This window comes from Heteronotia binoei, chromosome 16 (assembly GCF_032191835.1).
Source record: "Heteronotia binoei isolate CCM8104 ecotype False Entrance Well chromosome 16, APGP_CSIRO_Hbin_v1, whole genome shotgun sequence".
Taxonomy (NCBI): Eukaryota; Metazoa; Chordata; class Lepidosauria; order Squamata; family Gekkonidae; genus Heteronotia; species Heteronotia binoei.
Genome location: NC_083238.1, coordinates 47618311 through 47645695, shown reverse-complemented (window position 1 = coordinate 47645695; position 27385 = coordinate 47618311). Strand labels below are relative to the sequence as shown.

At 43.8% G+C, this 27385-nt stretch overlaps 1 protein-coding gene across 1 annotated transcript in view; it reads left to right on the top strand.

Annotated features, from left to right (window-relative positions):
• Window positions 1-27385, top strand: part of NBEAL1 (neurobeachin like 1) — a 175697-nt gene that overhangs the window by 26792 nt on the left and 121520 nt on the right. Inside the window, exon 3 of the mRNA XM_060257088.1 lies at window positions 17979-18070. Coding sequence (XP_060113071.1) covers window positions 17979-18070 — 92 coding nt within the window. The remainder of the gene's footprint in view (window positions 1-17978; window positions 18071-27385) is intronic.

Below are 27385 nucleotides of genomic sequence, written 5' to 3'. Positions count from 1 at the left end.
CTTTTTGGCAAATTATACAGCCTGGTGTTTCCCATCATGCACCTTTCTGAGAGTCCCTGGTTATGTTTTAGCCATGAACTAATTTTTATAACTTGAGGAGAGAGCTTCCAGCTAAATGTAGCTGCTGTTGGCAGAAGGGAAAGCACCGTTCCTTAGAACCGAATAAATCCTGGAATTACAGATCTCCTCAGCATTCTTCTTCTTCTTTTACCAAGTGGATTTTTTTTTAGCAGGGCTTTTTTTTTGAACAGGAATGCAGTTCCGGCTGACTTGGCATCAGGGTGTGTGGCCTAATATGCAAATAAGTTCCTGCTGGGCTTTTTCTAGAAAAAGCCCTATGTGAAACAATGGTGATGTCAGGGGTGTGTGGCCTAATACACAAATGAGTTCCTGCTGGACTTTTTCTACAATAAAAGTCATGATATGTAGGAAAGCTTAAGAGGGGCATCCATATGACCCAAATAAGAGACCTTTTGAAGCAGAAAGGCAAAAACTGAAGTGAACTTAGCCAAACAAAATACTTTTAAACAGGGCTTTTTGCATGTTAGGCCACACACCTCGGTAGCCACACTCCTTTGCATGTTAGGCCACACACCTCGGTAGCCACAATTTAATTTAGAAATTGCCCTGGTTTTGGAGCACTAGAATAGGCAGTCATCGTTGATAAAGGCTATGCATCAAAAGGTGATGAGAAGTTGACTGAAAAAACATTTCCTCTTGTAAACAAATCCACTCTTTAGAAAAAGAGGCAAAAGGTACTGATTGCCCTGGAGGAGTTTTAAAGTCTATGGGTAGGGTGCTTCCCTCAGAGCTTTGTATGAAGCTGACTTTCTTCCTCCTTCTCCTCCCTTGCATTCTTCCACCTGTTTTGCTAGCTTTCCTGCCCCCTTTTGCCCTTTCAGTCCTTCCATGTCTCTCCATTCACCCTGTCCTCTTTTTGTGCCTCCCCAACAGAGACCTCCAATCTTGATCCCGTTCTCCCCTCTCTCTTGTTTAGAGACTGTGGGCGTTTTCGCACTTACCTTAAGCCGGAGCGACGTCCCTCTTCACCGCGCAGCGTCTGCACGGTTTTCGCACTAATTGCTCCGGAGCACCTGGAAGAGCTGGAAAGTCCCGCGGCTTTTGCGGCGCAAATGTAAACCACCAAAAACCGGTTTACATTTGCGCCGCAAAAGCCGCGGGACTTTCCGGCTCTTCCAGATGCTCCGGAGCAATTCGTGCGAAAACCGTGCAGACGCTGCGCGGTGATGAGGGACGTCGCTCCGGCTTAAGGTAAGTGCGAAAACACCCCAATTCTCTTTCCCATCCTTATCTTTCACTCACAAGAAGCTGCCTTATCAGTATTGTCTGCTTAGACGGGCAGCGGCTCTCCAGGGTTTCAGGCGTAAGTTCTTTTACATCACCTGATACTGGGCCCTTTTAGCTGGCAGTGCTGGGGATTGAACCTGGGACCTTCTGTATGCCAAGTGGGTGCTCTACCACTGAGCCATGTCTCCTCCCCATCCTTTTGAAATCCCATTCCTAAATAACCCATCTGCTTAATCTCCACTGATAACCTCTGCCAGGACAATGTTGAGTTACCCAAATAAGGGCCCTGCCGGGTGCACAGTGGGACAAAGGAAGGTTCCTACCCCAGTCACTGGCAGCACTCTTTGTCTTTATTTTATTTATTCAGGCTCCCTGTCCCCTCTGGCTGTGCTTGGGCTCCTATCTCTCTCAGTTGGCAGCCCTCTGCAACATCAGCCAGCTTCCTCCCTGACCTCTTGGCCCTCGGCCTTTTATCCCTCACCGAGCTCCCTCCCCTCTCCCCGGGTTCCACCCCTGGCTGGCTCCGCCCCTGTTTATAAACCCAGACGTCGAGGAGAGGTGTTCTGGGGCTTGGCCTCTCTGGGGCTGCTGGCCATCGAGGTACGTTGGGGTTTGGCAGTGGGGGCTACCAGCGTCGCCCCGGGTAGCCCCCCGGGTGCCGGTGGGCAGGGAGGGAGGCTACCGAGTGCGGAGTCCTGGCCTGGGTTGGGCGGGACACGAGCTGATTTCACCGGGTTGTGACCAAGGCCGAAAAGGCCCTTGTTGAGGCAAGATGAACGTCCTTCGGGTCAGGGATGGTCAGCAGATGTTGTGCGCCAGACCATAATAGTCTCCTGCTGCCGCCACCATAATGCTGCCGTTTTATTGCTGGTTCCAGAAGCTTACCAGGTTTTCTGTAAATTGCCACAACGTACTATAAATACACATTTTGCGTAAGAGCTCTTTCACTGGTAATTTGCTTAACAGTCCCGACCATTTTTCTTCGAACAAATGAGGTCATGACCAATGTTCCCTCTAAACTGCAGAGTCTTGTGAGCGAAAATTCTACTTTGTGACCTACTTGCATTAAAGTTGTGAGCTACTGCATAGATTAGTGTGCTCTGGGGGGTCATCCCTGAGCTAAGACAAAAATGTGTGAGCTGGAGGCTAAAAATCTATGAGCTAGCTCACACTGACTCAGTTTAGAGGGAACACTGGTCATGACCTCTGGATTTTTTTAAAAAAAGAATTTAAACTAGTGCACTGGAAAAAAAGGAAGGCAACAGGAAAAGAGGAATATGGAACATGAGATGGATGTACTCAGTCAGGGAAACCACGGCCCTCTGTTCGCAAGACTTGAATGAGGATCATAGGACGATAGGACATTTTTGAGGTCATTCATTCATTGGGTCACCATAAATTAGCAGTGACTTTATAGCACTTAACACACACGCACAAAATTAATACAAGAAAATGTTTGAAGTTTTCTTCTCTTTGTGCAAAAACAACGTTGTAAGACAATACCCCAGTGAATCCAGGAAAAAACGTTTTAATTCCTGTAATGGGTTCTTCTGAAATGTGGCCAGATTATGGTCGTCGTAAGAGAGATCTTTTGTGCCAAATCTCAGATGGATGTGACAAAATGCTTTGATTGTAAAAGGAATAGAGTTGTCAAGCCATAGAATGACAGAATGTGCTTTACACTGTCTAAACCGGTTTTTATTTTAAGTAGTGCTTTTGTATTGAATTTAGAGTGAGAGATTGTTCTGGTAAATAAGGCTTCTTTACTAGCTGTGAGTGTATTTTCATCTTCAGAAGCATAACCCCTCAGTATATGCTTATCTGAATCTTAAGACTAATTCATGTTTCTTGCATTTTTATTCCACTTTGCCTTCAAGGACCTCAAAGTAGCATATAAGATTTCCTCCCTATATTTTGTTTCCACGTCAACCCTGTGAGGTAGCTCCGGTTTAGGGATGCGGCCCAAACTGAGATCACCCATTGAGTTTAATGAATCAGCAGGGATTTGAACCTTGGAGAGCCAGTTTGGTGCAATGGTTAAGTGTGCGGACTCTTATCTGGGAGAACCGGGTTTGATTCCCCACTCCTCCACTTGCACCTGCTAGCATGGCCTTGGGTCAGCCATAGCTCTGGCAGATGTTGTCCTTGAAAGGGCAGCTGCTGTGAGAGCCCTCTGAGTCCCACCCACCTCATAGGGTGTCTTTTGTGGGGGAGGAAGGTAAAGGATATTGTGAGCCGCCCTGAGACTCTTTGGAGTGGAGGGCGGGATATAAATCCAATATCTTCTTGGTCTCCTTGACTTAAGGCCAGCAGTATTCTCAGTACCCTCGCATTGTCTTGAGGGACGTAAATCGCTTGATGAATCCAACTTCGAGTGAAGATTTGCATGTATGAATGGCTGTCATACAAATAGAATGGTTGATTCCCCACTTGTCCTTCGCATGAGGCCTAATGGGTGACCTCGGGCCAGTTCCAGTTCTCTCAGGACTTCTCTTAGCCCTACCTGCCTCATGAGATGCCTGTTGTGGAGAGAGGAAGGGAAAGTGATTGGAAGCCACTTTGAGACACGTGAGGCCTGCTGGGTGACATTGGGTCAGCCTCAGTTCTCTCAGAACTCTCTCATCTCCACCTGCCTCACAATGTTCTGAGGAGAGGAAGAGAAAGCAATGGTAAAAAAGTGGTTTACCATTGCCTTGCCTTCCTCTCCCCAGAACATTTGTGGGGTGGCAAAACTGTCCTGTCACAGTATAGCTTTGTACAAAAGAAAAGGAATTATCATTGTAACGTAAAGCTTTGGTTCAGTACTCTAAATTAGACTTTCCACACACGCTAAACAATGCACTTTTTAAAAATATATATATATTAAAGATTGATGAATGTGCAGAAAAGAAAAAGGGATGTTAGGGAATAAAAATAGAGGTAATTATATAAAATCTGGCCTTTTTTTAGCAGGAACTCCTTTGCATATTAGGCCACATACCCCTGATATAGCCAATCCCCAAAGAACTTACAGGGCTCTTCTTACAGGGCCTACTGTGAACTCCAGGAGGGTTGGCTATATCGGGGTGTGTGGCCTAATATGCAAAGGAGTTCCTGCTACAAAAAAAGGCCTGCATAAAAGTATTTACATTAATCAAGGACATTCTTATTATATAAAGTGCATTATGCCAAGATTTTAAATAATGCATGTTCAGTGTACTTTGTAACTGGATTTTACTGTGCAAAATGGCAAAATCTGCTTGCAAACTGTTTCTGAAGTGGATTGAAAATGCATTATTTGTCCATGTGTGAAAGCCCCGTTTCAGAAGATAGTGGTTGGACCCCATTGAAATTTATCACTCTCCCCCACCCCCCAGCTCCTTCTGGGAGACACGACTTCCCGGAAAAGAATGGGGAGGGCATGGAAGGCTGCTGTGAGAAAGAGGAACAAGTGAATATGGCCCCCTCTTGCCTGCACAGATCTTTTTGATAGGGTCTAGACCTTTAATTAGAAATATGTATCAATCTTAAAGTCAGGACCCTTTTTTTGTAGAAAAAGCCCAGCAGGAACTCATTTGCATATTAGGCCACACTCACTGATGGCACCATTGTTCCACATAGGGCTTTAAAAGTGGCCAACCAACATCAAGGGATGTGGCCTAATATGCAAATTAAGTGAGAGGTGTCGATTTTCAACCCTTGTTGTGCTCGTACCTTATAAAAGGGGGGAGGGCAAGAAGCAGGTTTTTGCCCCAACTTCCCTACTGAAGACTGGCGGGGGAAGTCCAACAGCCCAAAAAAGCCCAACAGAAACTCATTTGACTATTAGGCCAATCCCCCTGATGGCACCATTGTTTCACACAGGGGTTTTTTGTAGAAAAAGCCCAGCAGGAACTTATTTGCCACAGGAGCTTATAAGCCACATCCCCTGGTGCCAAGCCAGTTGGAACTGCGTTCCTGTGAGTTCCTGCTAAAAAAAATGTCAAACTAGAATAGATGTTTTATGATAAGTGTAATGGCTGGCTGAGCTGTGAGGTAAGTTTGACTCAGTTTCCGAATTGCCACGTGAAGAATTCCCCCCCTCCCCCCCGTGTGGAATGTAACACTGAAAATAGCCACTGGCTGATCCTGCTTTTGTTTATAGCTGCCAATACTTCCTGGTGCCGCTGTAAACTGTGCTGAACTTTGCTCTTCTAATTGTGCGGAAGCCCAGAAGAGAATTTTCAAACTATACAAACTGTGGGATGATCCATGCAGAAATCCAACTGAAATAACTTGGTGCTGCTTACTAAGTTAGCTGGCTTGCTTTTTTAGAAAAAAGAAATATTCAAATGCCAAAAGCCTCCTCCACTTGCTCAGTTTGATGAGTGTTCTCATGAATTAAATCTGTTTCCAACAGCTAACGTCAGGTGACTCTAAAGGACTCATTTTTTCTCAGACATTTCTCAAAAATAACAGTGAATCTCCTGTGGAGAATTTGTCACAGTCCTTTTAGTCCCAGTCATGTGATGTTTGTCTTCAGATGTGTGTCCTTCAAGTCTGAAAGAAAGCTGGTGATCCTAGTTCGTCTCTTGTTACAGTTTGAATACTCTCAAAGTTTGTTCCAACAAAGAAACGTTAACTATTTTGTCGCCTGGAAAATAATATTTGTGTTGGTACCTAGGGGTGTGCAAAGAAAGGTGTTTTCCAGGTTTGAGTCTATTGAACCCCACAAATATTGGTATTTTGCAATATTACCAAATATTTGGATTTGGTCAATATTCAGGATTGCCGAATTTTGGTCAGTATTCAGGATTGCCGAATTTTTTCAGCTCTGTTCTACCCTATGGGAACCACTATAGCCAATCTTGGATCATAGTTGTCTAACTGTATTGCTGAACTCAGTGATTAGACAGAATCCTTAATAGAGCCAGGTGGGCAGCCAGGTTGGTCTGAAGCAGTAGAACAAAGCCGGAGCCCAGGGGCACCTTTAAGACCAACAAAGTTTTATTCGGAATGTCAGCTTTCACGTGCTAGAAGCACACTTCATCAGACAATAGTATGGAATGGCCAGCAGTCCTTAAATATAGATGTATATACTGTGCAAGCCGGATGTTGACGTGTCACATACCTTTTGCACACAAATAAGAAAATAGGTGGGTTCCAAAAAAGCTTCAGGTATCTTTTGATTAAAATAATCAAATGTGGGTTCACCAAATGTGAGTTTATGTTCTGGAATTTTTGCAAGCTAGAGGCTTGAAAATGGTAGTTAAGATAATGCTGTAGCATGCCATGTTAACCATGTGTGCATATGCAAGCACACTGCCTTAGTAATTCCCAAGTCTTTATAAACCGGGGAGGAAAATGTCTGCCTCTACAGCTCTTTGTTCAATATCTTCCTGATTGTGTTTGGAGAGAGCAAGCGATCGTTTCCCTTGCAATTTCCCAAATGTGTGCACTGTGACCTTTTTCTGTAATCTTCTTAGGCCTGACCCACAGTGATGGTGTTTGCTACCACTGCAGAAATGGAGCAGACATATTTTTTTTAAAGGATTGCCTCTTCTTTCTTGTAGGGGTCAAAAGATTATTTTTTAACAAGGAAAGTAAAGGGAACTAGAATTGTTTTACTGCTGCTGAGTAGCAGCCTTTCTCAATGGTAAAATAAGCTGTTAATACGAGCCCATGAAATAAGTAATGAACGTAAAAGTCCATTACGTTGGCAAAGTATATATTTTGTTGTTCACGAGATTCAGAGCAACTTGATCTTCTTTCAATAGGAGATTCCCAAAATAAGCCAGTAGATGAATGCTTATTGCAGGATTTCCTTGATTCCTGCTGCTGTATGTTCATCATGGTGATGTCATAAATGCTGCCTTGTGAAGAGATTCTTTTATAGCAGTAAAGGCCCAAGGTCAATATGTAGGGTTGTTAACCTCCAGGTGGGGCCTGGAGACCTAAAACAAAAAACAAACTATTATGGGATCACAATTGAAATATGCTACAAGAAACACAAAACATGTGCTATGTATAAGTATGCTATACTTATACATAGCACTTTTACTTCTGAATTTCACAAAAATAGACAGTAAGAAACAATTTTCAATTTTCAACAGAGCTCATTATTGTTTAGTCATAAGCATCCAATTAACTAGTTACAGTAATAAATGCGTTTCGTGTTGCCACTTCATCAGTATTGTTAATGTCGTCTTCTTGTTGAACTGTATGTAGTGAAGGAGTAAGCCAGTATCTTTAAAAAAAAAAAACATGCAAAGCCTTCCATCTCATTGCTGGCCAAAACGCTGTCTTTGAAGGAACCACCTTAAAAATACAGATAATAATGTTCTGGTAAAGTTTGTTATTGCACTAATATGGTGCATTTTAAGGACCCAGGGATGAATTCAAACCTTTATCCTCAAATTATTCAACTTAACTATTACAGGGAACATATACTCATAGGACTCACCCATTGTTGCAATGTACTTTTCTATATGGAGCAAGCCAATTTATTTATCTTTTATCTGGTTCCAAACCTTCATTTCTAAAGTTGGCATAATGCTTTCAAAACGATGCAGCAAAGAGACCTCATGGACGAAATTATTTGTGAATTTCTTATAAGCCATTCTTCATTTTAAGCGGGAACAAAGTATTTTCTTCTTATTGATGGCCAAAAAGCTTTAAAGATACTACCAACTACTGGTCCTTCTTAAAAGAATGTTCCCTGCCATTATTATTGCCACTACTGCAATTAATCTCCAGGTGACAGAGATAGGTTCATCTGGAGAAAATGGCTGCTTTTGAGGGTGGACTTATCACTTTTACAAAACACTTGGTGAGTGCCACAAAAGATGATAGAAGGCACCACATTGGGGACTCAGAGCTAGTCAGTCTCCCAGCCGCACATACGGTATCTTTAAATAAAATAGACAGATTAGCAAGAGCTCTGTTTGTTTTTGCATTCTCCACATCATGAATCTTTCCGCTTTATTCAGAGACTGGATCTACAGGATTCTTAAAAGAAACACCTGCCATTTTTCAAGGTTGTGTATCACTTCCTGATAATTTCATAATATGGCAGTTTTGTCGTCAACCTTACAGAGGAACAGGGGTATTTATCTTGTATATAATTTGTTTGTTAAGAGTAACAGCATAGCTACACCCTTCTAAGTCTGTTTGAAGTCAACGGGCTTAGCAGGGTGTTACTTTGCTTAAGATGACACTGTTTAAAATGAAGAACATAAGAAGAGCCCTGCTGGATCACAGCAGTGGTCCATCTAGTCCAGCATCCTGTCTCACACAGTGGCCAACCAGTTCCTACGGACAGCCAACAACAGAGCATAGAGGCAAAAGCCCTCCTAAGAACATAAGAACAACCCTGCTGGATCAGACAATGGTCCATCTAGTCCAGCATCCTGTCCCACACAGGGACCAACCAGTTCCTTTGGACAGCCGACAACAGGGCAGAGAGGCTGAGGCCTTCCTAAGAACATAACAAGAGCCCTGCTGGATCAGACCAATGGTCCATCTAGTCCAGCCTCCTGTCTCACACAGTGGCCAACCAGTTCCTTTGGACAGCCAACAACAAGGCATAGAGGATGAGGCCTTCCTAAGAACGTAAGAAGAACCCTGCTGGATCAGACCAGTGGTCCATCTAGTCTAGCATCCTGTCTCACACAGTGGCCAACCAGTTCCTCTGGACATCCAACACCAGGGCATAGAGGCCACGGCCTTCCCCTGATTTTGCAGCCTTGCCCTGGGACTCAGGGGCTTAGTGCCTCTGAATGTGGAGGTTTCCCTCAGTCAGCATGGCTAGCAGCCACTGATAGACTTATCCTCCATGAATATTCTCCTCCATGAATGTTCCCCTTTTAAAACCTTTCAGGCTATATTATCCAGACCCCTTTCAATAGCTAAACATCAGACTGTTTTTGTTGTTTATTCAGATCTTTAAAAATATGTATCAGAATAGATACTGTTACTAATAGGATATGTTTGCAAACAAAGGTATCTCCGGGATTGAAGTAGAAATTTTCCAAAAAGATTAATTCCAAGGATATTAATTCAAAGATGGTTACAAATCCATGTAGATCAATTTACCTACCGTGGCCAGAAATAAGGTATCTAAAATGGCTTTATTTAAGGAACTATATTTAGTGCATTTTAGACTGCCCGTTCACAACAGCAAATGAATGTGATCTTACTGATTGCCTGCACATCACCTGGAGAACTTTTGCAGCCATGAGGAAGTATATAAACAAATAAACTTGCAGGAAATTTGCAGAAAGATAAAACCATTTTATTTCAGTCTTCTCTTCCTTCGAATTCCCCTGCCAAAACTGCTTGTCCATAATACCTATTTAGTACAATATTAGCTCACCCTGCTCCCTAGGTTAAGTTGCCAACCTCCAGCTGGTGGCTGGAGATCGCAAGGCGACAGAGATTAGTTCACCTGGGGAGAAAATGGTGGCTTTAGAAGCTAGACTCTGACATTATACTCCACCTAAGTCCTTCCCCTCCCCAAATTTTACCCTTCTCAGGCTCCACCCCCAAAATCTCAAAAGTATTTACCAAACCGGAGTTGGCAACCTTACACCTGAGAGCTCTGGGCAGCGTATTATGGTTCTGTTTTCTTCATTTTATCCTCTGTGAAGCTCTGTGAAGTAGGCTTGAGGGAGAGCAGCTGGCCCAACATCACCCCGTGAACTTGGTACTAAGGGCCAGACTAGGTAACATGGGCTTCCCTAAGTACATCCTGGGTTCGGCCAGGAGCTCATTTAAACTGACCGTGGGTGCCCAGTTCTGGTCAGGGCCATTGCAGTGTGCGGAGAAAGGGATCTTTCCTTCATCCCTGCCGTTTTTTAGACTCACAATGGTACTGGTGGGGGTGTTATTCATTTGTGTGCTCCCCTCAGCATTTTTATGGGTTGGGAAAAGGAAGGTAGGGTTGCCAATCCCCAGGTGGGGGCAGGGGATCCCACAGTTTGGAGGACCTCCACCACTTCAGGGTCATCAGAAAGTGGTGGGGGGGAGGGAAATGTCTGCTGGGCACTCCATTATTCCCTATGGAGACTGATTCCCACAGGGTGTAATGGATAATTATTCTGGGGGGCTTTTTTTGAGATAGAGGCACCAGATTTGCATAGCATCCAGTGCCTCTTCTCAAAATACTGTCCAAGTTTCGAAAGGATTGGATCATGGGGTCCAATTCTACGAGCCCCCAAACTAGATGCCCCTATCCTTCATTATTTCCAATGGAGGGAAGGCATTTAAAAGGTGTGCGGTCCCTTTAAACGTGATGTCCAGAACTCCCTTTGGAGTTCAATTATGCTTGTCACACCTTTGCTCCTGGCTCCACCCCCAAAATACCCAGGTATTTCTTGAATCGAATTGGCAACCCTAGCATGAGGTCAAGGCAGAATTCCCTCCTAGAACTGGGCCCATCACACCACAGTTTAAAGGATTTCCTCGGTGGAGCCTCACCCTTTAAAATGGCAACATGTTCCTGAGGTGAACCCAGGGATGGTGTGTCTTCTACTTTGGATGTAAGTGGAACTTGGAACTCTAAGCTCACTTTATTTCTACCAGCCGGCCTACTTTCAGCCCTTCTGGGCAATTGTACCTCCTCCCTCCTTTAATTACTCTCTTAAGCTATGTGAGGTAATTTCAGTATTTGCTCCTATCAAAGATTTCTGTTGACTCTAAGACCTGAGTATCTGACATTTGTATGTATTACGTCTTAAAGTTGATTTTAAAAAGTTCTTTAAGAATCTGCCAAGTTTCAAGCAATGTTTTAATAATACCTTGATATGTGACTTGCAGCTATATAGTGGTAACTGTTTGGAATCCAGCTTGCCAGTCGTTGCAAGTTGGAAAGGCTTTCTTTGATGTTTCAGTCAAAAACAGTGCCTGCATCTGGGAGATGAATGAGTTCCCAATATTAGGAGTTGCCACATCTTGCCAAGCCATCATTTTTCTGTCCTGCCTTTATGTTCCCGCTGATTGAATTGTATCTTCTGTTTACTTGGAATCAGGCCTAATTTTGGGCAAGAGTTCGCAGGAGTGGAGCTCTGGAACCTCTAAATTTTATTGTGCTCTTGCTTTCTTAATACTTACTTCTGGCTCCATTCCTCAAATCTCCTGTGAGAATTTTGCTGAACTGTTAGGATTTGACAAACTTTCTCATATTTTTCCCCACAAAAAATGGGAAAATAACCAAAACATAAAGCAGACAGGTGGAAATCTTCCTCATGCCACTGTGGCCACATAGGAGAAAGTAATTTAATGGGAGTAAGGTTTTCTTATGGCAATTCTAATTCAAGAAGCATTTTAAGGTAGATGCTGAGCTGATATAATTTAGTACACCTTCTGGGGATGTCAGGGGTGTGTGGCATATGCAAATGAGTTCTGCTAATGAGCTCTGGCACTTCTTTTTCTAGTAGGAATGAATAGTTCAAGATTATTAGTTCAATTAATAGTTCAAGATTATTTTACCCTGGGTTATTCAAATGCTGCTACCTGCCGGTGTCCTGTTACAGGTGAGCACAGGCAAACAATGGTTGTTCCAGATGGGCAGCCATCTTGGTCTGAAGCAACAGAACAAATATTGAGTCCAGTGGTACCTTAAAGACCAACAAAAGGTTCATTCAAGGTATGAATTTTTGTGTGCATGCAGACTTCCTCAGGTTCACCCCTTGAATAAACCTTTGTTGGTCTTAGAGGTGCCACTGGACTCAAAACTTGTTCAACCAAAGGAGTCTTGAAGTGCTTACAATAACCTTCCTTTTATTGATGTACAATATTTTGTGGGGAGGATTTGTAAGCTACTTTATAATACTACACGTATTATATGCATGTTAAAGATCAGGGGTGGCCAAACCTGCTTAATGTAAGAGCCACACAGAATAAATGTCAGATGTCTGAAAGCCGCAAGACAAGGATGTCAAATATCTAAGAGCTGCAAGACATGAACGTCAGATGTTTGAGGAAGGGAAGGAAGGAATAGATGGAGAGGGAGGAGGTAGGGAAAGGTGGAAAAAAAGCAACTTTAACTTTAAATGCATTCTCCAAGCTTCCAGCCAACAGGGCAGCCGGGGCTTCAAGAGCCACACAGTATGTGTGAAAGAGCCACATGTGGCTCCTGAGCCACAGTTTGGCCACCCCTATTATAGATCATCCACCAACTTGCTATGAGAACAGAAGATTAGTTTTGGAAAAGGAAGGACATTCGGCACCTGTTTCAACTTATCAAGTTAATGTTTTTGGACTGTATATATTTCATTGTTATTTGGCTAATCACTTATTTCTGGATATCTGTTGTATACAGTGTTCCCCCTAAGCTGTCATGTCTTGTGAGCTAAAATTCTGCTTTGTGAGCTACTGGCACAGTACTTACACTACTAGTTGTGAGTAAGGAATTTGGCCACTGCATAGATTGGTTTGCTCTGGGGCCAATCCTTCCTGAGCTAAGACAAAACATATGGACGCCGAAGACTAAAAAGCTGTAAGCTAGCTCACCCTAACTCAGTTTAGAGGGAACACTGTATATCTTTGAAATTTTGTAACTGGAAAGAAAGCACATTACATTTATGGTATAGTGCTTGGAATAATTATTACATGCATTGATATTTAAATAGATCATTTTTATTAATTTGAAAAATACAATGTGTAATAGAATTGGCTTTCAGCTTTACAGTGATGCTGTTTCTAGTTGTTGCAACTTTCACACCATGCTTTATCCTGATTGTTCTATAACAGGGGTGGCCAGACTTGGTTAACGTAAGAGCCACACAGAATAAATGTCAGATGTTTGAGAGCTGTAATACAGGAAGGAAGGGAGGGAGGGAAGAAGAGAGGGAGGAAGGAAGGAAGGCAAGTAGATGGGGGAGGGGGAGTGGTGGAGAGGTGGAAAGAAAGCATCTTTAACTTTACATGCATTCTCCAAATCACTGGCTGATGGGGTGGTAGGGGCTTCAAGAACCACACAATATGTGTGAAAGAGCCACATGTGGCTCCCGAGCCACAGTTTGGCCACCCTTGTTCTATAACATGCGGTGCATTGCAAAGCAGTGTACGAAAACAGAAAAGATTCCTCAGCTATTCAGTCCCACCTTTCTGAATAGGGATGAAGTGAGTGGGTTAAGTGGTATCAATCCAGCATGTTTGCATGTGCTTGATACATATCTCTGGAGATAAATAGATTATTGACAAGACAGCACAGATCTCTCGTCTTTTTCCTCCCAAAGAAATAATCCTGTGAAAAGCTGTGCTGAATTTCTCACCCCTGTGTTCAGATAGTTCAGTCTGTTCCCTGGCCCAGTGGTTGATTTAGCTGATAACAGAATGGATTGGATTTTTCTTTTAACCCCATGGCGTTGGAAATGAATTGGATAGTTTGTGCCGTCACACTTTGGAAAGTCCTGGCAAGCCCTTGTGTTTCCCAAGGCTGTAATTTGACCACTTTTGGAAAGAACGTCGTAGAGCAACATTGACTTATATCAAGACAGGCCAGTGTTCTCTGTGGAAGTTTCCATTTCCCTAGAAGCGTTTCACAGATAAAATTTCCTGGTTAGGTCATTGCCACCCAAATCCGCTGACTGATTTGCAGTGTTCCCTCTAAGCTGAGTTAATTTGAGCTAGCTCATAGTTTTTTAGCCTCCGGCTCACACATTTTCATCTTAGCCCAGGAAAAATGGCCCCAGAGCAAGTTCATTGATGCAGTAGCTCACAACTGTAATGCCAGCAGCTCACGAAGTAGAATTTTTGCTCACAAGTCTCCATAGTTTAGAGGAAATATTGCTGATTTGTCCACTGTGATTGACACAAATGCATTTCAAAAACACAATAGTTTGATGAAGGTCTCCTGTATATTCCTGAAGTGATTTTACTGTCTCATTTTAGTTTTCTGGGCAGTGCTTCTAATTTAGAACAGATTTTTGATGGCTGTTCTGACTTTTTTGAAAGGCTCTTTCCTCAAAGGATGCTGACCCCAGGGACTTTCTTTTTCTTCTTCAGTGGTAGCTTTATGTGGGTGTGACACAGAGCTGATCTGAGTTTCGTGTTTGATTGTTTATATGCTATTTCCCCTTTAAAACTGAACCATGTGACATTCAGGGAAAAATGGAGATGGCAGCTAGTGCTGATGTGATTTTGGCTCCAAAAGTGTTTTAGTTCACGTTTGCTGTGTTCTTCAGAAATAAGAACCAATGTTTACCACACATTCTGCCTTTCCTACACGATTTGGAGCATAACATGGGCCGGGACCCATGATAAAAGTTTTCCCAGGAAGCTAAAAATGATGCTTGAGATGTGAATACTTCAGGTGTGGTTAGAGAGGTGTCCAAGTTGGTTCAGCCTGCCTAATGTGTAGAGTGTCACAGGCCAGGTGCGGTCAGGAGCAAAGTCCAGGTTCAGTCCCAGGTCGAGCCAGGGAGTTCGAAGCCGAGTCGGGGGGCGGAGAGCAAGTTCGTCTGGGCTAGAGAATCAGAATGCCGGAGAGTTCAAGCAGGAGCGCAAGAGCCAGGATGGACGCTAGTTGTAACAGGTGTGACTTGTTGCTTCCACAGAGAGCCCAGCTCCAAGCAATGAGCCTCCAGCGATCCTTCAATTAGAAAACAATAAGGCTCCTGTTAGTACTCAGGGCTCAGTGACTTCCTTCCCCACAGGAGTGCATCCCTCTGGTGGGTCGCTAAGCCGTGGCAGAGTCACTCTCTCACCAAGCTACCCATGGGGGCAAGTCTGGTTGGCTTTCTGCATGCAGCTGTGCCTCTTCTACTGCTGCTGGGCAAGGTGAGGGGAATGCTGTTTCAGGTGGCGGGGAGTTGTCAGCTCCTGGAGCATCAGAGGACCAGCTGCAGGGTCTCCTGTAAACTCAGGTGGGGACCCCACATCGTCGCTGTCGCCATCGCCCTTGGCATAGAGGGAGTCTGGAAAAGCATTACAGATGAAAATATTAAAGGGTGTTTGAAATCTACATTCTCCCAGTCTTATTTCCATTTATCCTTTGAACATATGAAGCTGCCTTATACTGAATCAGACCCTCGGTCCATCAAAGTCAGGCTTGTCTACTCAGACTGGCAGCTGCTCTCCAGGGTCTCAAGCTGAGGTTTTTCACGCCTATTTGCCTGGACCCTTTTTTAGTTGGAGATGCCGAGGATTGAACCTGAGACCTTCTGCTTACCAAGCAGATGCTCTACCACTGAGCCACCGTCCCTCCGCCAATTTCCTTTCCCCCAATTTCCTTCCACTCAAGGGCCCCAAGCTTTTCTGAGCATGTGAGAATGGATAGCCAGAACAAATTTGGCAGGTAAATTTGTAATGCACATTCAACCTAAAACCTGAGAGCGCATTTATTTTCAGTTGTCTGACTGTTTTACTAAGCCCGAGAGCGGCATTTCCAAGATCACACATGCTAAATAATACCGTTTCAATCCACTTTCTATGCACCTTCCAACTGGATTTTACTGTGAATGGGCAAAATCCAGCTTGAAAGTGTATTGAAAGTGGGTTGAGACTGCATTATTCAGCATGTGTTAACGCAGCTTTTGTGTGGCAAAGAGCAGCAAGGCCTACATCAGTTGACCTCAGGCTGAGCCCAGCTTCTTGCAATGGTAGTATTGAAGAGCAGATTTTAAAGCAGTTCATAGAAGAGTCTGTGGCGGTCTGTGGCATTCAAAACAAGCAGGAGTTTTGTGGCACCCTAAAGATTAACAGCCCTGGCCGGGGTAGCCGTGGCTAGCCCTACCTCAATAAATCTCAGAAACTAAGCAGGGTTTTTGGCCCTGATTGGTATTAGGATGGGAAACCACCAAGGATGTCCAGGGTTGCTATGCAGAGGCAGGCAATGGCCAACCCAGGGGTGGAATTCTAGCAAGAGCTCCTTTGCATATTAGACCACACCCCCCCGGTGTAGCCAATCCTCTAAGAGCTTACAAGGCTCTTTTTTGTAAGCTCTCGAAGGATTGGCTACGTCAGGGGTGTGTGGCCTAATATGCAAAGGAGCTCCTGCTAGAATACCACCCCTGGGCCAACCACCTCTGTTCCTCTCTTGTCTCAAAAACCCTACGGTCTTGCCGTAAGTTGGCTATGACTTGACAGGGAAAGAAAGAGAGAGAGAGAGAAAGAGAAAGAAAAAAAGAGAAAGAAAGACAAGATTTTATTCCAGCAGAAGATATATGAAGGAGATAAAAGGCCTTCATATAAATGGAGGTGGGTGGGAATCCTTATTTGGGAGCCCAGCAGATTGTGATTCTCTTTTGCTGCTATGGTAGCTTCCTTCTCTTCCTCCTTTCTCAACTTAGCATATGACTGTCGATGAAGACATGGCGGTTGTACTGCCAAGTAGTCCATGGACTTCGTAGGGTATCTCATTTCACCCTATTTTGTTTGCTGCTTAGGAATGGCAAGTGGCACTTGAACCACAGTTCTGGCCACTGCCGCTCGTGTTAATAGTGCAATATGAATTTTGCAGCATGGATTCGTTCTGAGGTGCTCAAAAATGGCAGTGACCCATGGAGACCCATAATGGTTGTAAAGATACGGACACTGGGGGAATTTAAAAACGCTTTAGGAATCTTACCATCTACCTGGAATGTTTGGCTTTGTTACTGAATCGCTCTGAAATGTGTACAGATGAAGCTGCCTTGTATTGATTAAGGGTGGGAAGGTATCAACTGGATATTAGGAAAAACTTTTTTTTGACAGTCAGAGTTGTTCAACAGTGGAATCAGCTACCCAGGGAGGTGGTGAGCTCCCCATCACTGGCAGTCTTGAAGCAGCGGTTAGGCGAACACTGATCAGGGATGCTGTAGGCTGATCCTGCATTGAGCAGGTGGTGGAACTAGATGGCCTTTCTGGCCCCTTCCAACTCTATGAGTCTGTGATTCTGTAAATCAGGGGTGGCCAACGGTAGCTCTGCAGATGTTTTTTGCCTACAACTCCCATCAGCTGATGGGAGTTGTAGGCAAAAAACATCTGCAGAGCTACCGTTGGCCACCCCTGCTGTAAATCATACCATTGGTCTATCAAGATCGGTATTTTCTACTCAAACTGGCAATGACTTTCAAGTAGTAGTCTTTTGCATGATCTACTACTTGATCCTTTTTAACTGGAGATGCTGGGAATTGGAACTTTCTGTGCGCTAAATAGATGCTTTTTTCACTGAGCCGTGGCCCCCTTCCTGAAATAGTTGGACTGACAGTCCTATTAGAAGGAGGAGGAAGAGGAGGAGGCGGGATTCATACCCTGTCCTTCACACAGAGTCTCAGAGTGGCTTAAGATCTCCTTTCCCTTGTCCTCCCCACAACAGACACCCTCTGAAGTAGGCTTTTTGAGAATGGCTTGCCCAAGGTCACCCAGCTGGCTGCACGTGGAGGATCAGGGAATCAAGCCCATTTCTTCCAGATTAGATTTTGCACTTTTAACCACTACACTGGGGTGGCTGGACTTGCTTAATGTAAGTGCCACATAGAATAAATGTCAGATGTTTGAGAGCCGTGGAGGGAGGAAGGAGAGGTGGAAATAAAGCAACTTTAACTCTAAATGCATTCTTCAAGCCAGCCAGTTACTTCTCCATTAGGAAGTGGACTTACATAAAAACTTGTATACATAGTGCAGTGGCCTCTATTATTGTGGCAGAAAATGACTGGGGTGTGTGAGTGAATTCTTAAATGCTTATGGAACAATAAATAACATTAAACCTGTTTGAATTGTCTTCACAGAAAGATCCAGACTACTTGAAACTCTGGTTGGACAGCTTTGTGTCTAGTTATGAACAGTTTCTAGATGTGGACTTTGAGAAACTGCCCACTAGGTACGTACAAATCAGCCTTTGTGTTGATTCTCTAATAGTGATATGACTGGTGAATTAGGTGTGTAATTTTGATTGCTAATTCTGTCCATCATTGTCTTTGGTGCTTGAGGGGGTGGGCAGCAGTGGGAGGTCTTCTACTGTTCTGGCCCCACTGGTGAACCTCCTAATGTCGCCTGGTTTTTTGGCCACTGTGTCATAGAGTGTTAGACTGGATGGGTATTGGCCTGATCCAGCATGGCTTCTCTTATGTTCCTATGTTTAGGGCAGTGATGCTCTGTATTCTTGGTGCTTGGAGGGCAACAGTGGGAGGACTTCTGGAGTTCTAGCCCCACTGGTGGACCTTCTGATAGCACCTGTGTTTTTTGGCCACTGTGTGACAAAGTATTGGACTGGATGGGCCATTGGCCTGATCCAACATGACTTCTCTTATGTGCTTATGTCTGGGGCAGTGGTGCTCTGTATTCTTGGTGCTTGGGGGCCAAGAGTGGGAGGGCTTCTGGAGTTCTGGCCCCACTGGTGGACTTCCTGATAGCACCTGTGTTTTTTGGCCACTGTGCGACAGAGTGTTGGACTGGATGGGCCATTGGCCTGATCCAACATGGCTTCTCTTATGTTCTTATGTCTAGGGCGGTGATGCTCTTGGTGTTTGGGGGGCAACAGTGGGAGGGCTTCTGGAGTTTTAGCCCTGCTGGTGGACATCCTGCTTGTTTTGGCCACTGTGTGACACAGATTATTGGACTGGATGGACCATTGGCCTAATCCAACATGGCTTCTCTTATGTTCTTATGCATTACATATTATTGTCACTGGAGTTGGGGTTTCCCCCCTTCATTATTGAATATTCTGCTGTCCAAGATTGCTGTTATCAAATTACAGTGTAGTTTTTAAAATAAAACATCTGGGAGAATTGGGATCTTGCTGAACCTTGGGAAGAAATGCACACATAATGCAAAATCCCCCAAGATTTAAACAAAAAAACCATTCAAACATGGACTTTCCTAGATCTTATAAGGGGAATGGGCAAGGAAGGGAGCTGAAAAAAAAGGGCAGATTCCATATTGTTTGGTGGAAAAGATTTGAATCAGGGATCTGCATTGTTTCCATCCATGTGATCTATATACCCAGTATTGGGTGATTAAAAGATTACACACTGAAATGACAGATGCTGTGCCCTACATGTTCAGATTTTATTGTTAACATGACCTCTAATATGGGGGGAAAATTAGGTAGACTCTAGGGTGAGACATGTGTCCCCCCTTTCAAGGGACATACTTAGGACTTCTTAAAAAAATGTGACTGCAGATGACATCTGTATCAGTTCTTGTGTATCTTCTGTTCTAATACCCACAACCGAAACTTTTTTTGTAGCAGGAATAGAGACGTGAAGGCTCGGAAAAAACCCAGAAAAATTCTGAAAAAAACAGGTTTTTTCTGTTTTTTCCCTGAAGCCTTTTTTGTTTTTTTTTTCTGGAAAATTGGAAAAATTGAAAAAAAAAATTGATTATGGAACGTTTTATTTTAACATGATGAATAAAATATTTTAAGACAAGGTGGTTCAAATATTTTCCAAATCATTTCTAAAAAAATATGTATGGTATCAGATTATTCTAATTTCTGTGCACTGAGGACAAGCAAGTCCTAGGTCTTGCCCATTCATTGAAACTTAGCCGTATGCTCCCTTCTATACACTTCCCCCCTCTTCAATTCTTTTTATGAGAATGAGTTTTTTATTTTTATTTAATACTGTGGAAATATGACTAATTGTTACTTCTGGATTTTTAAACATTGTTTTGTGGAGTTTTTTTTGTCTGTTCCACATAAACTAGGTAAATTGTTCAGGAGACTGTTGCTCCATTTGTTACAATTACAAATAAATATTATTTTAAAAGTAAATTCTGTTTGTAATAATTGTTTGGATACACTGTATTTTTGATATGCTAGTTGTGATATTTTCATACCAAGTAAAATTGTCCATAGTCATATTTTATGTTCCTAAAGTAACAGAATGACTTTCAATCTGGAAAAGAAAAAAGAAGTGCTAATGTAGCATTTTTTAAAAATTTTCTGAAAATTTCCGTTTTTCCCCGAAAAAACTGGGGGAAAACCTGGGTTTTTTTCCAAGCTTCAAAATTTCCAGAAATTTTACATCTCTAAGCAGGAACTCCTTTGCATATTAGGCCACACACCCCGATGTAGCCAGTCCTCCTGGAGCTTACAGTAGGCCCTGTACTAAGAGCCCTGTAAGCTCTTAAAGGATTGGTTACATAAGAGGGGTGTGGCCTAACATGCAAAGGAGTTCCTGCTACAATAAAAACCCTGCCCACAATTCAGCAATGACCCAAAGTAAACTTGTTTGGCAAATAGGCTTTGTGTCTGTGTCAAATTGCTTTCTCTGTTCCACACCAATATTTCTTGATTGTTTGGGCTAACATCCTTTTAAAAACAAGTTTGGGAATGGAGAATTACTCAGCAAAAGTAAACATTCTTATTTGGGCAGAACCAGGAAATAAACTGTCTGTGCCTTTTGAATGCACTCATTGCAGCTAAGAGGTATTTTGGGTGACATAGTTGCTGGGAATCGTAACTGAATGTATAGTTTGATTATTTCAGTCTGTTCACTATAAATATGGCAAGCAAATCTATTTCTGCAACTCACTGGATTTTGAATGAACAAAAACCTGTTTTGCAAAAGTTTGTGGGACGGCACTGTTACATTTTTGCTTTTCAGCAAATACATTTTGATGACAGAGACACTGGGGCTGCAATCACATCCACTAAATAATGCACTTTCAATCCACTTTCAGTGCACTTTCCAACTTGATTTTACTGCGTGAACTGACAAAATCCAATTGGAAAGTGCACTGGAAGTGGATTGAAAGTGCATTATTTAGTGTGTGTGCTCTCAGCCAAGGAAAATCTAGTTAACTGCCTACTAGGCTGAAAATCAACTTGTTGCTTCATTTATCTCCTCTGAAAGCTGTTAGCCTCTTATATAGTTCGTTAAAGTGTGCAATTTTGGCAGATTGTCCCTGGTGGCACCTTTAAGACTAATGAAGTTTAATTCTGGCCTTAAACTTCTGTGTGTGCATGCACAGTTCTTCAGATAACACTGAAACAGACTTTGCCGACCATTACACATAGGTGGGGAGGGGGGTGATCACAGCCACTAAATAATGCACTTTCAATTCACTTTCAGTGCACTTTTCAACTGGATTTTGCCAGTTCACAAAGTAAAATCTGGTTGGAAAGTGCATTGAAAGTGGATTGAAAGTGTATTATTTAGCGGATGTGATTGCAGCCCCAGGAAGGGCTAATTGGAGTCAAGATGTATAAGTGACTGAGTGATCAGTGTAGCTAAGATTGGATTCAAACAATTGGTAAAACCTACGAATAGCAGCAGATTAGCATACATATAATACAGAGGTGGGCGTACACATGAAAGGCGTATACCCAGAATAAAACCTTGCTGGTCTTAAAGGTGCCATGAAAGGACTAAAATTTTGTTCTGGCGCTTCAGACCCACATGGCTACTCATCTGAATCTGCTCATTGCAGTCCACTGTGACCTCTGAAATCCTGTTACTAAAACTCTGGGAACAGCACTGAGGTCCACTGATTCCCCAGCTGTAGGATTTCAGGGGATGTGGGAGGCTGTGGTGAGTAGGGGTGGGGCTACAGTGAGAACTACTAGAGTTGATTTCCAGATGACCAAGATCAGTTCTTCTGAAGAAAATGGATGCTTCAGAGAGTGGACTGTACAGCATCACAACCCTGCTAACCCTAACCTCGCCATCCCCAGGGACCGACCCCCCCCCCCCTCCCCGGAATCACCAGGTATTTCCCAACCCAGAGCTGGCAGCCCTAGTTTTGTAAAGTACATTGCAGACTTTTGATAATAATTTAGTGCACTGTAAAGTACATTGTATGTTGTAAAGTGCATTGATGTAAAGTACATTGCAGGCCGCTGCGCCCTCCTGGAGGTCTGGGTTGGGCCTGAGGGGAGTCTCAGGGTGTGTTTGCCTATTACAGAATCCAGGGCTTTTAAAATTTTACTTTAATTTGAGATTTATCCCCCGCCCTATTCCACAAAGTGGGCTCAGGGAGGCTTACAACATTAAAATATTACAATAACAATAAATAAGGCATCAAGTAAACATATCAAAACATCAATACATAAGGCATTAATTAAACATATCAAGAGTAAATCATCTCATAAATATAATTTTGAGCAGGAATGCGCAGGAATGCAGTTCCTTGGCATCAGGGGGTGTGGCCTAATATACAAATGAATTCCTGCTGGGCTTTTTCTACAAAAAAATGAGTGCCTGTATGAAACAATGGTGATTTCAGGGGTGTGGCCTAATACACAAATCAGTTCCTGCTGGACCTTTTCTATCAAAGCCTTGACAGAATCATTTCCAACAGATTATTCAGAGGTGCAGAACCAGGGCTTTCTCTTGAGCAGGAACGCACAGGAACGCAGTTCAGACTGGCTTGGTGTCAGAGGGCGTGACCTAATATGCAAATGAGTTCCTACTGGGCTTTCTCTATAAAAGTCCTATGTGGAACTATGGTCACATTAGGGGTGTGTGACCTAATATGCAAATGAGTTCCTGCTGGGCTGCTTCTATAAAAGTCCTATGTGGAACAATGGTGATGTCAGGGGGTGTGGCCTAATATGCAAACGAGTTCCTGCTGGGCTGCTTCTACCCAAAAAGCCCTGTGCAGAACTACATATGGGAAAGGGCAAACCAACTTGAATGTTAGGAGAATCTTACGTTAAAATACTGTTGGCGGTTTTTCTCTCTTAATGCATACTGTTTTTCATTACAAGAAGAGCCCATGGCGCAGAGTGTTAAATCTGCAGTACTGCACTCCTAAGCTTTGCTCACGACCTGAGTTCGATCCCAGCGGAAGCTGGTTCTCATGTAGCCAGCTCGAGATTGACTCAGCCTTCCATCCTTCCGAGGTCAGTCAAATGAGTACCCAGTTTGCTGGGGGGAAAGTGTAGATGACTGGGGAAGGCAATGGCAAACCACCTTGTAAAAAGTCTGCCGTGAAAATGTGAAAGCAACGTCACCCTAGAGTCGGAAACGACTGGTGCTTGTACAGGGGACCTTTCCTTTCCTTTTTATGACAACATGGCAAAAGATGAAAGGGAAGGGGGAACCTCCAAACTGGAGCTCTGCACAAACAATATCTTTTCTAGGATTGTATAGTATTGTGTGGGGTTTTTTTTGAGCCCAGTAGAAAATCTGCTTTCTTTTTTTTTTTGCGTTGAGATTAATGGCAGGATTAAAGTTGAGGCCCCATGTATAGGATTGGACTGGCTGAGGAACAGATGTACAGAGATAATATCTAGGCAGCCGTCAAGGGCGAGGGAGGACTGCTTGAGCGTCTTTGAGAGAGGGCGACAAGTAGCTTCCCGTTACATCATCTGTTCCATGTGTGCAGGTGGGTTAAATATGTTTGCACAGATAGATGCCCACGCAGGGTAAATAATTGAAGAGGCTTGTTCCAGAAGTCTTGTGGCACCTTAAGGGATCTGCACATTTGTTAAAGCATGAACTCTGTGTGTTCACATTGCATTTCAGGATATTCCCCCCCCCCTTTCTCCTGTAATGATAACCATACATAAGGTGGTACATCTCAATGTAATCTGTGTTCTCGTGGTGCACATTTCGTAACACAGATGAAGCTTCTCCAAAATTGTGGGACAGTAACCACTACATATTGAAAGGCTTTATAACTGCTGTTTAGAAACCTGGTAACTTCTTTTGCATAGAGGTTAGCTGTTGGTCTATGATAGGGATGGCCAAACTTGCTTAACGTCAAAGACACAAAGTTAGATGTTTGAAAGCTGCAAGACATGAATGTCAAATGTTTGAGAGCCAGAAGACAAGGGAGGGGGTAGGGAGGAAGGGAGGGAGGAAGGAAGATAGGTGAGGGAGGGGGAGGGAGGGAGAAGTGGAAAGAAAGAAACTTTAACTTTAAATTCATTCTCCAAGTCGCCAGCTGGCGCACCTTGGAGAAGTGGTTTAAAAAGACAGGTGTCTTCTCAGATCTGGCCAGTGGGGTGGCAGGACCAGATATACATGTTTTTTGAGGGGGGCAAAATTTAAAAATGACGCCCCCTTATGGGCCATTCTGTCTTATGGTCCCATAGAATACAATGCACTTCATACCCAGTTTGGCGCCCCCCCCCCCGCTCTGTTGGCGCCCAGGGCAAACACCCCCTTCTGCCCCCCCTAGATCTGACCCTGTGGGGGTGGCGGCGGCTTCAAGAGCCACACAATACATGTGAAAGAGCCACATGTGGCTCCCAAGCCACAGTTTGGCCACTTGTCGTCTTTGAGAACCTGTGATGTAATTCTTGGTCCTCAAACTGAACACATGTGAACGCATGAAACTGTCCTAGACTGACAGACCTTTGGTCCATCAGGGTCTGTACTGTCTACTCAGACTGGTGGCAGCTCTCTGGGATCCTGTGCAGAGGTTTTCCCCCATCATCTGCTACCTGTTCTTGTTAACTGGAGATGCTGGGATTGAACACCTGGGACCTTCTGCATGCCTGGCAGTTGCTATTTCACTAAGCCCTGGCCTCTTCCCAGAAAGATAGCTTTTGAGAATGAAGACAATATAATGCCTTCTAGGAAAAGATGATGTAATTGAAGAGTTTCCACAGTAATGGGGCGTTATGTTGAACACTCTGATATTACTGTGTGGGCTTCTTGCCAAGAAATGTATTTAGGATCACCCCTGTATTAGGGGTGGCCAAACTTGCTTGACATAAGAACCACATAAAATAAATGCCAGATGTCTGAGAGCCACAAAACACAAATGTCAGATATTTGAGAGCCGCAAGAAAGGAAGGAAGGTGGAAAGAAAGCAAATAGATGGGGGAGATGGAGGTGGAAAGAAGGCAACTTTAAATGCATTCCCCAAGCTACCAGCTGGCTTGGCTTGAAGAAGAGACAAATGCCATCTCCAAGCCAGCCGACAGGGTGGTGGGGGCTTTGAGACCCAGACAATATGTTTGATAGAGCCACATGTGAGACTGCCTTAGACTGGATCAGACCCTCTGTCAATGAAAGTCAACATTGTCTGCTCAGACTGGCAGCAGCTCTCCAGAATCTCGGGTGAAGGTCTTTCACCTTGCCTGTTACTAGATCCTTTAACTGGAGAGGGGTTGAATTTGGGTCCTTCTGCCCAGCAGATGCTCTACCAAGGAGTCATGGCCCGTCCCCCCCCCCCCCAATTAAAATTCCGCAGAATGTAGCTTGTATCCGTGCAGAATTTGTTTCCTGTAGTCTCCCCCCCCCCCCAAAAAAAAAAAAAAAACATCCTTAACCCATTACAAGGAAGTAAATGCTGTTGAAAGCCGTGGGCTTCTGGCCAAGAAATGTATTTAGGATCAGGCCATTTGCGTGCAATTTTGTGGAGCTTTTGTCTGGAGGCAAGATGGGGACGCTCTGCAGTAGAATAGATCTCTAGACAGCTGTGTCCGTGGGACATGAAAGATTAATCCCCTCTGCTGCTTTCTGTTTGCCAGAGCATTGATGGCATCTTGTTCTACTTACAATTGAAAAGATGAAACCGAGCCAGCTGGAGAGAGGCTCTTTGCCTTACTGCAGGAGAAAATTTCACAGGGGCTAAAGAAATGTGAGCCCTCATAATCTAATTACAGCATTCAACACATAAAGAAGGAGACATATGGGACCCTGCGAGAAAGACACTTGCACAATGAGAGGTTGAATTCTGGTTTAGAAATGTGGCAAAACAGGGCCAGCTTTCTGTTTTTTTAAAAATTAGTTTTTGCAGTGTTTGGGTTGGGTTCCCCCCCTCCTTGGTAGGCAACTGCCGTCACCCTGTCTTTAATCTCGTAGATTTATGGTACAGTCATAAACAGAGTTTCACCTTTCTAAACCCGAGGGCTTTGGTGGATTTAGAAAGGTGCGATTCTTGCTGAGGTCTGCATTATCCATGTCTCAGTGGACCTCCGTCCCTTTCCGATTAGCGCGTTGAAGTAGAGACTGTATTGAGGGGATTATTGGGAACATAATAAAAAAACTAGATGTGGGATTAGATCAGGGGTGGCCAAACTGTGGCTTGGGAGCCACATGTGGCTCTTTTACACATATTTTGCGGCTCTCAAAGCTGGCTTGGGGAAGGCATTTCTCTCTTTAAATTACTTCTCCAAGCCAAGCCAGCCAGCAGCTTGAAGAATCTGTTAAAAGTTGAGTTGCTTTCTTTCCACCTCTCTCCCCTCCTTCCCCCATCTATTTTCCTTCCTTCCGTCTGTCCGTCGTGCAGCTCTCAAAAATCTGCCGTTCATGTCTTGTGTCTCTTGAACATCTGATATTTATTCTGTGTGGCTTTTACGTTAAGCAAGTTTTTACGTTAAGATCCAACCAGGTATTCCATTGATGAAAAAGATAGGAAGAGTCCTCTTTGAACACCGAAGAGGCTCTGTTTGGGATAGTGAGACCTTCATCGACAAAAGCTACATGGAATGTGCTGCAGTAAGGAGGGGAATTGGTTTTGATTGAGTGAAAAAGCTGGCTGGATCCAACCCACAGCCATGCCAGCTCTTTTCTTCTGTGCAGGATCTAGAGCACAAGACATCAACTTGTACATTGTTTTATTATTGTGTCATGTTGCCTACAAGTACAAATATTGCTGTCCACTGAAGAAGGCCTTCTGGGCTGAAATGCATCAGGTTACTTGTATATATGGTATTTTTGTTCTGTAATCAGGCTACAGTTGGGCCCATAAATGGTTTTAACCATTTGATAAATAAATATATGTATTTTTGAGTGCATTTAGGATATATATGTTTTTAGCAATTGCCCCTTTACTTGGTTTCTAACTTACCTGTTTGGTTCTTGATTCAGTTTTTTGGGGGTTAAGTTTTCCCCCTCACTTTTTGTGCCTTTCTCATGGGGTAAGATCTAACCAGATATTCCACTGGTGAAAAGGATAGGAAGAGGTTCCCCCCTTGTCCTCTGAAGAGGCTAAGTTTGGGATTATGGGAACCGGGAGTGGAATTTTAATAGGAGCTCCTTTGCATATTAGGCCACGCACTCCTGACGTGGCCAATCCTCCAAGAGCTTACAAAAAAGAGCCTTATAAGCTCTTGGAGGATTGGCTACATCAGGGGTGCGTGGCCTAATATGCAAAGGAGCTCCTGCTAGGATTCCATCCCTGATGGGACCCAGCACTGGCCCGAGGGTGCATGGTGCCCTAGGAAGACTGGCAGCCCACTGCCCCCTCCACAGCGACCCCATGGTGGTGCGCCCCCCCATGCCTCCCCCCT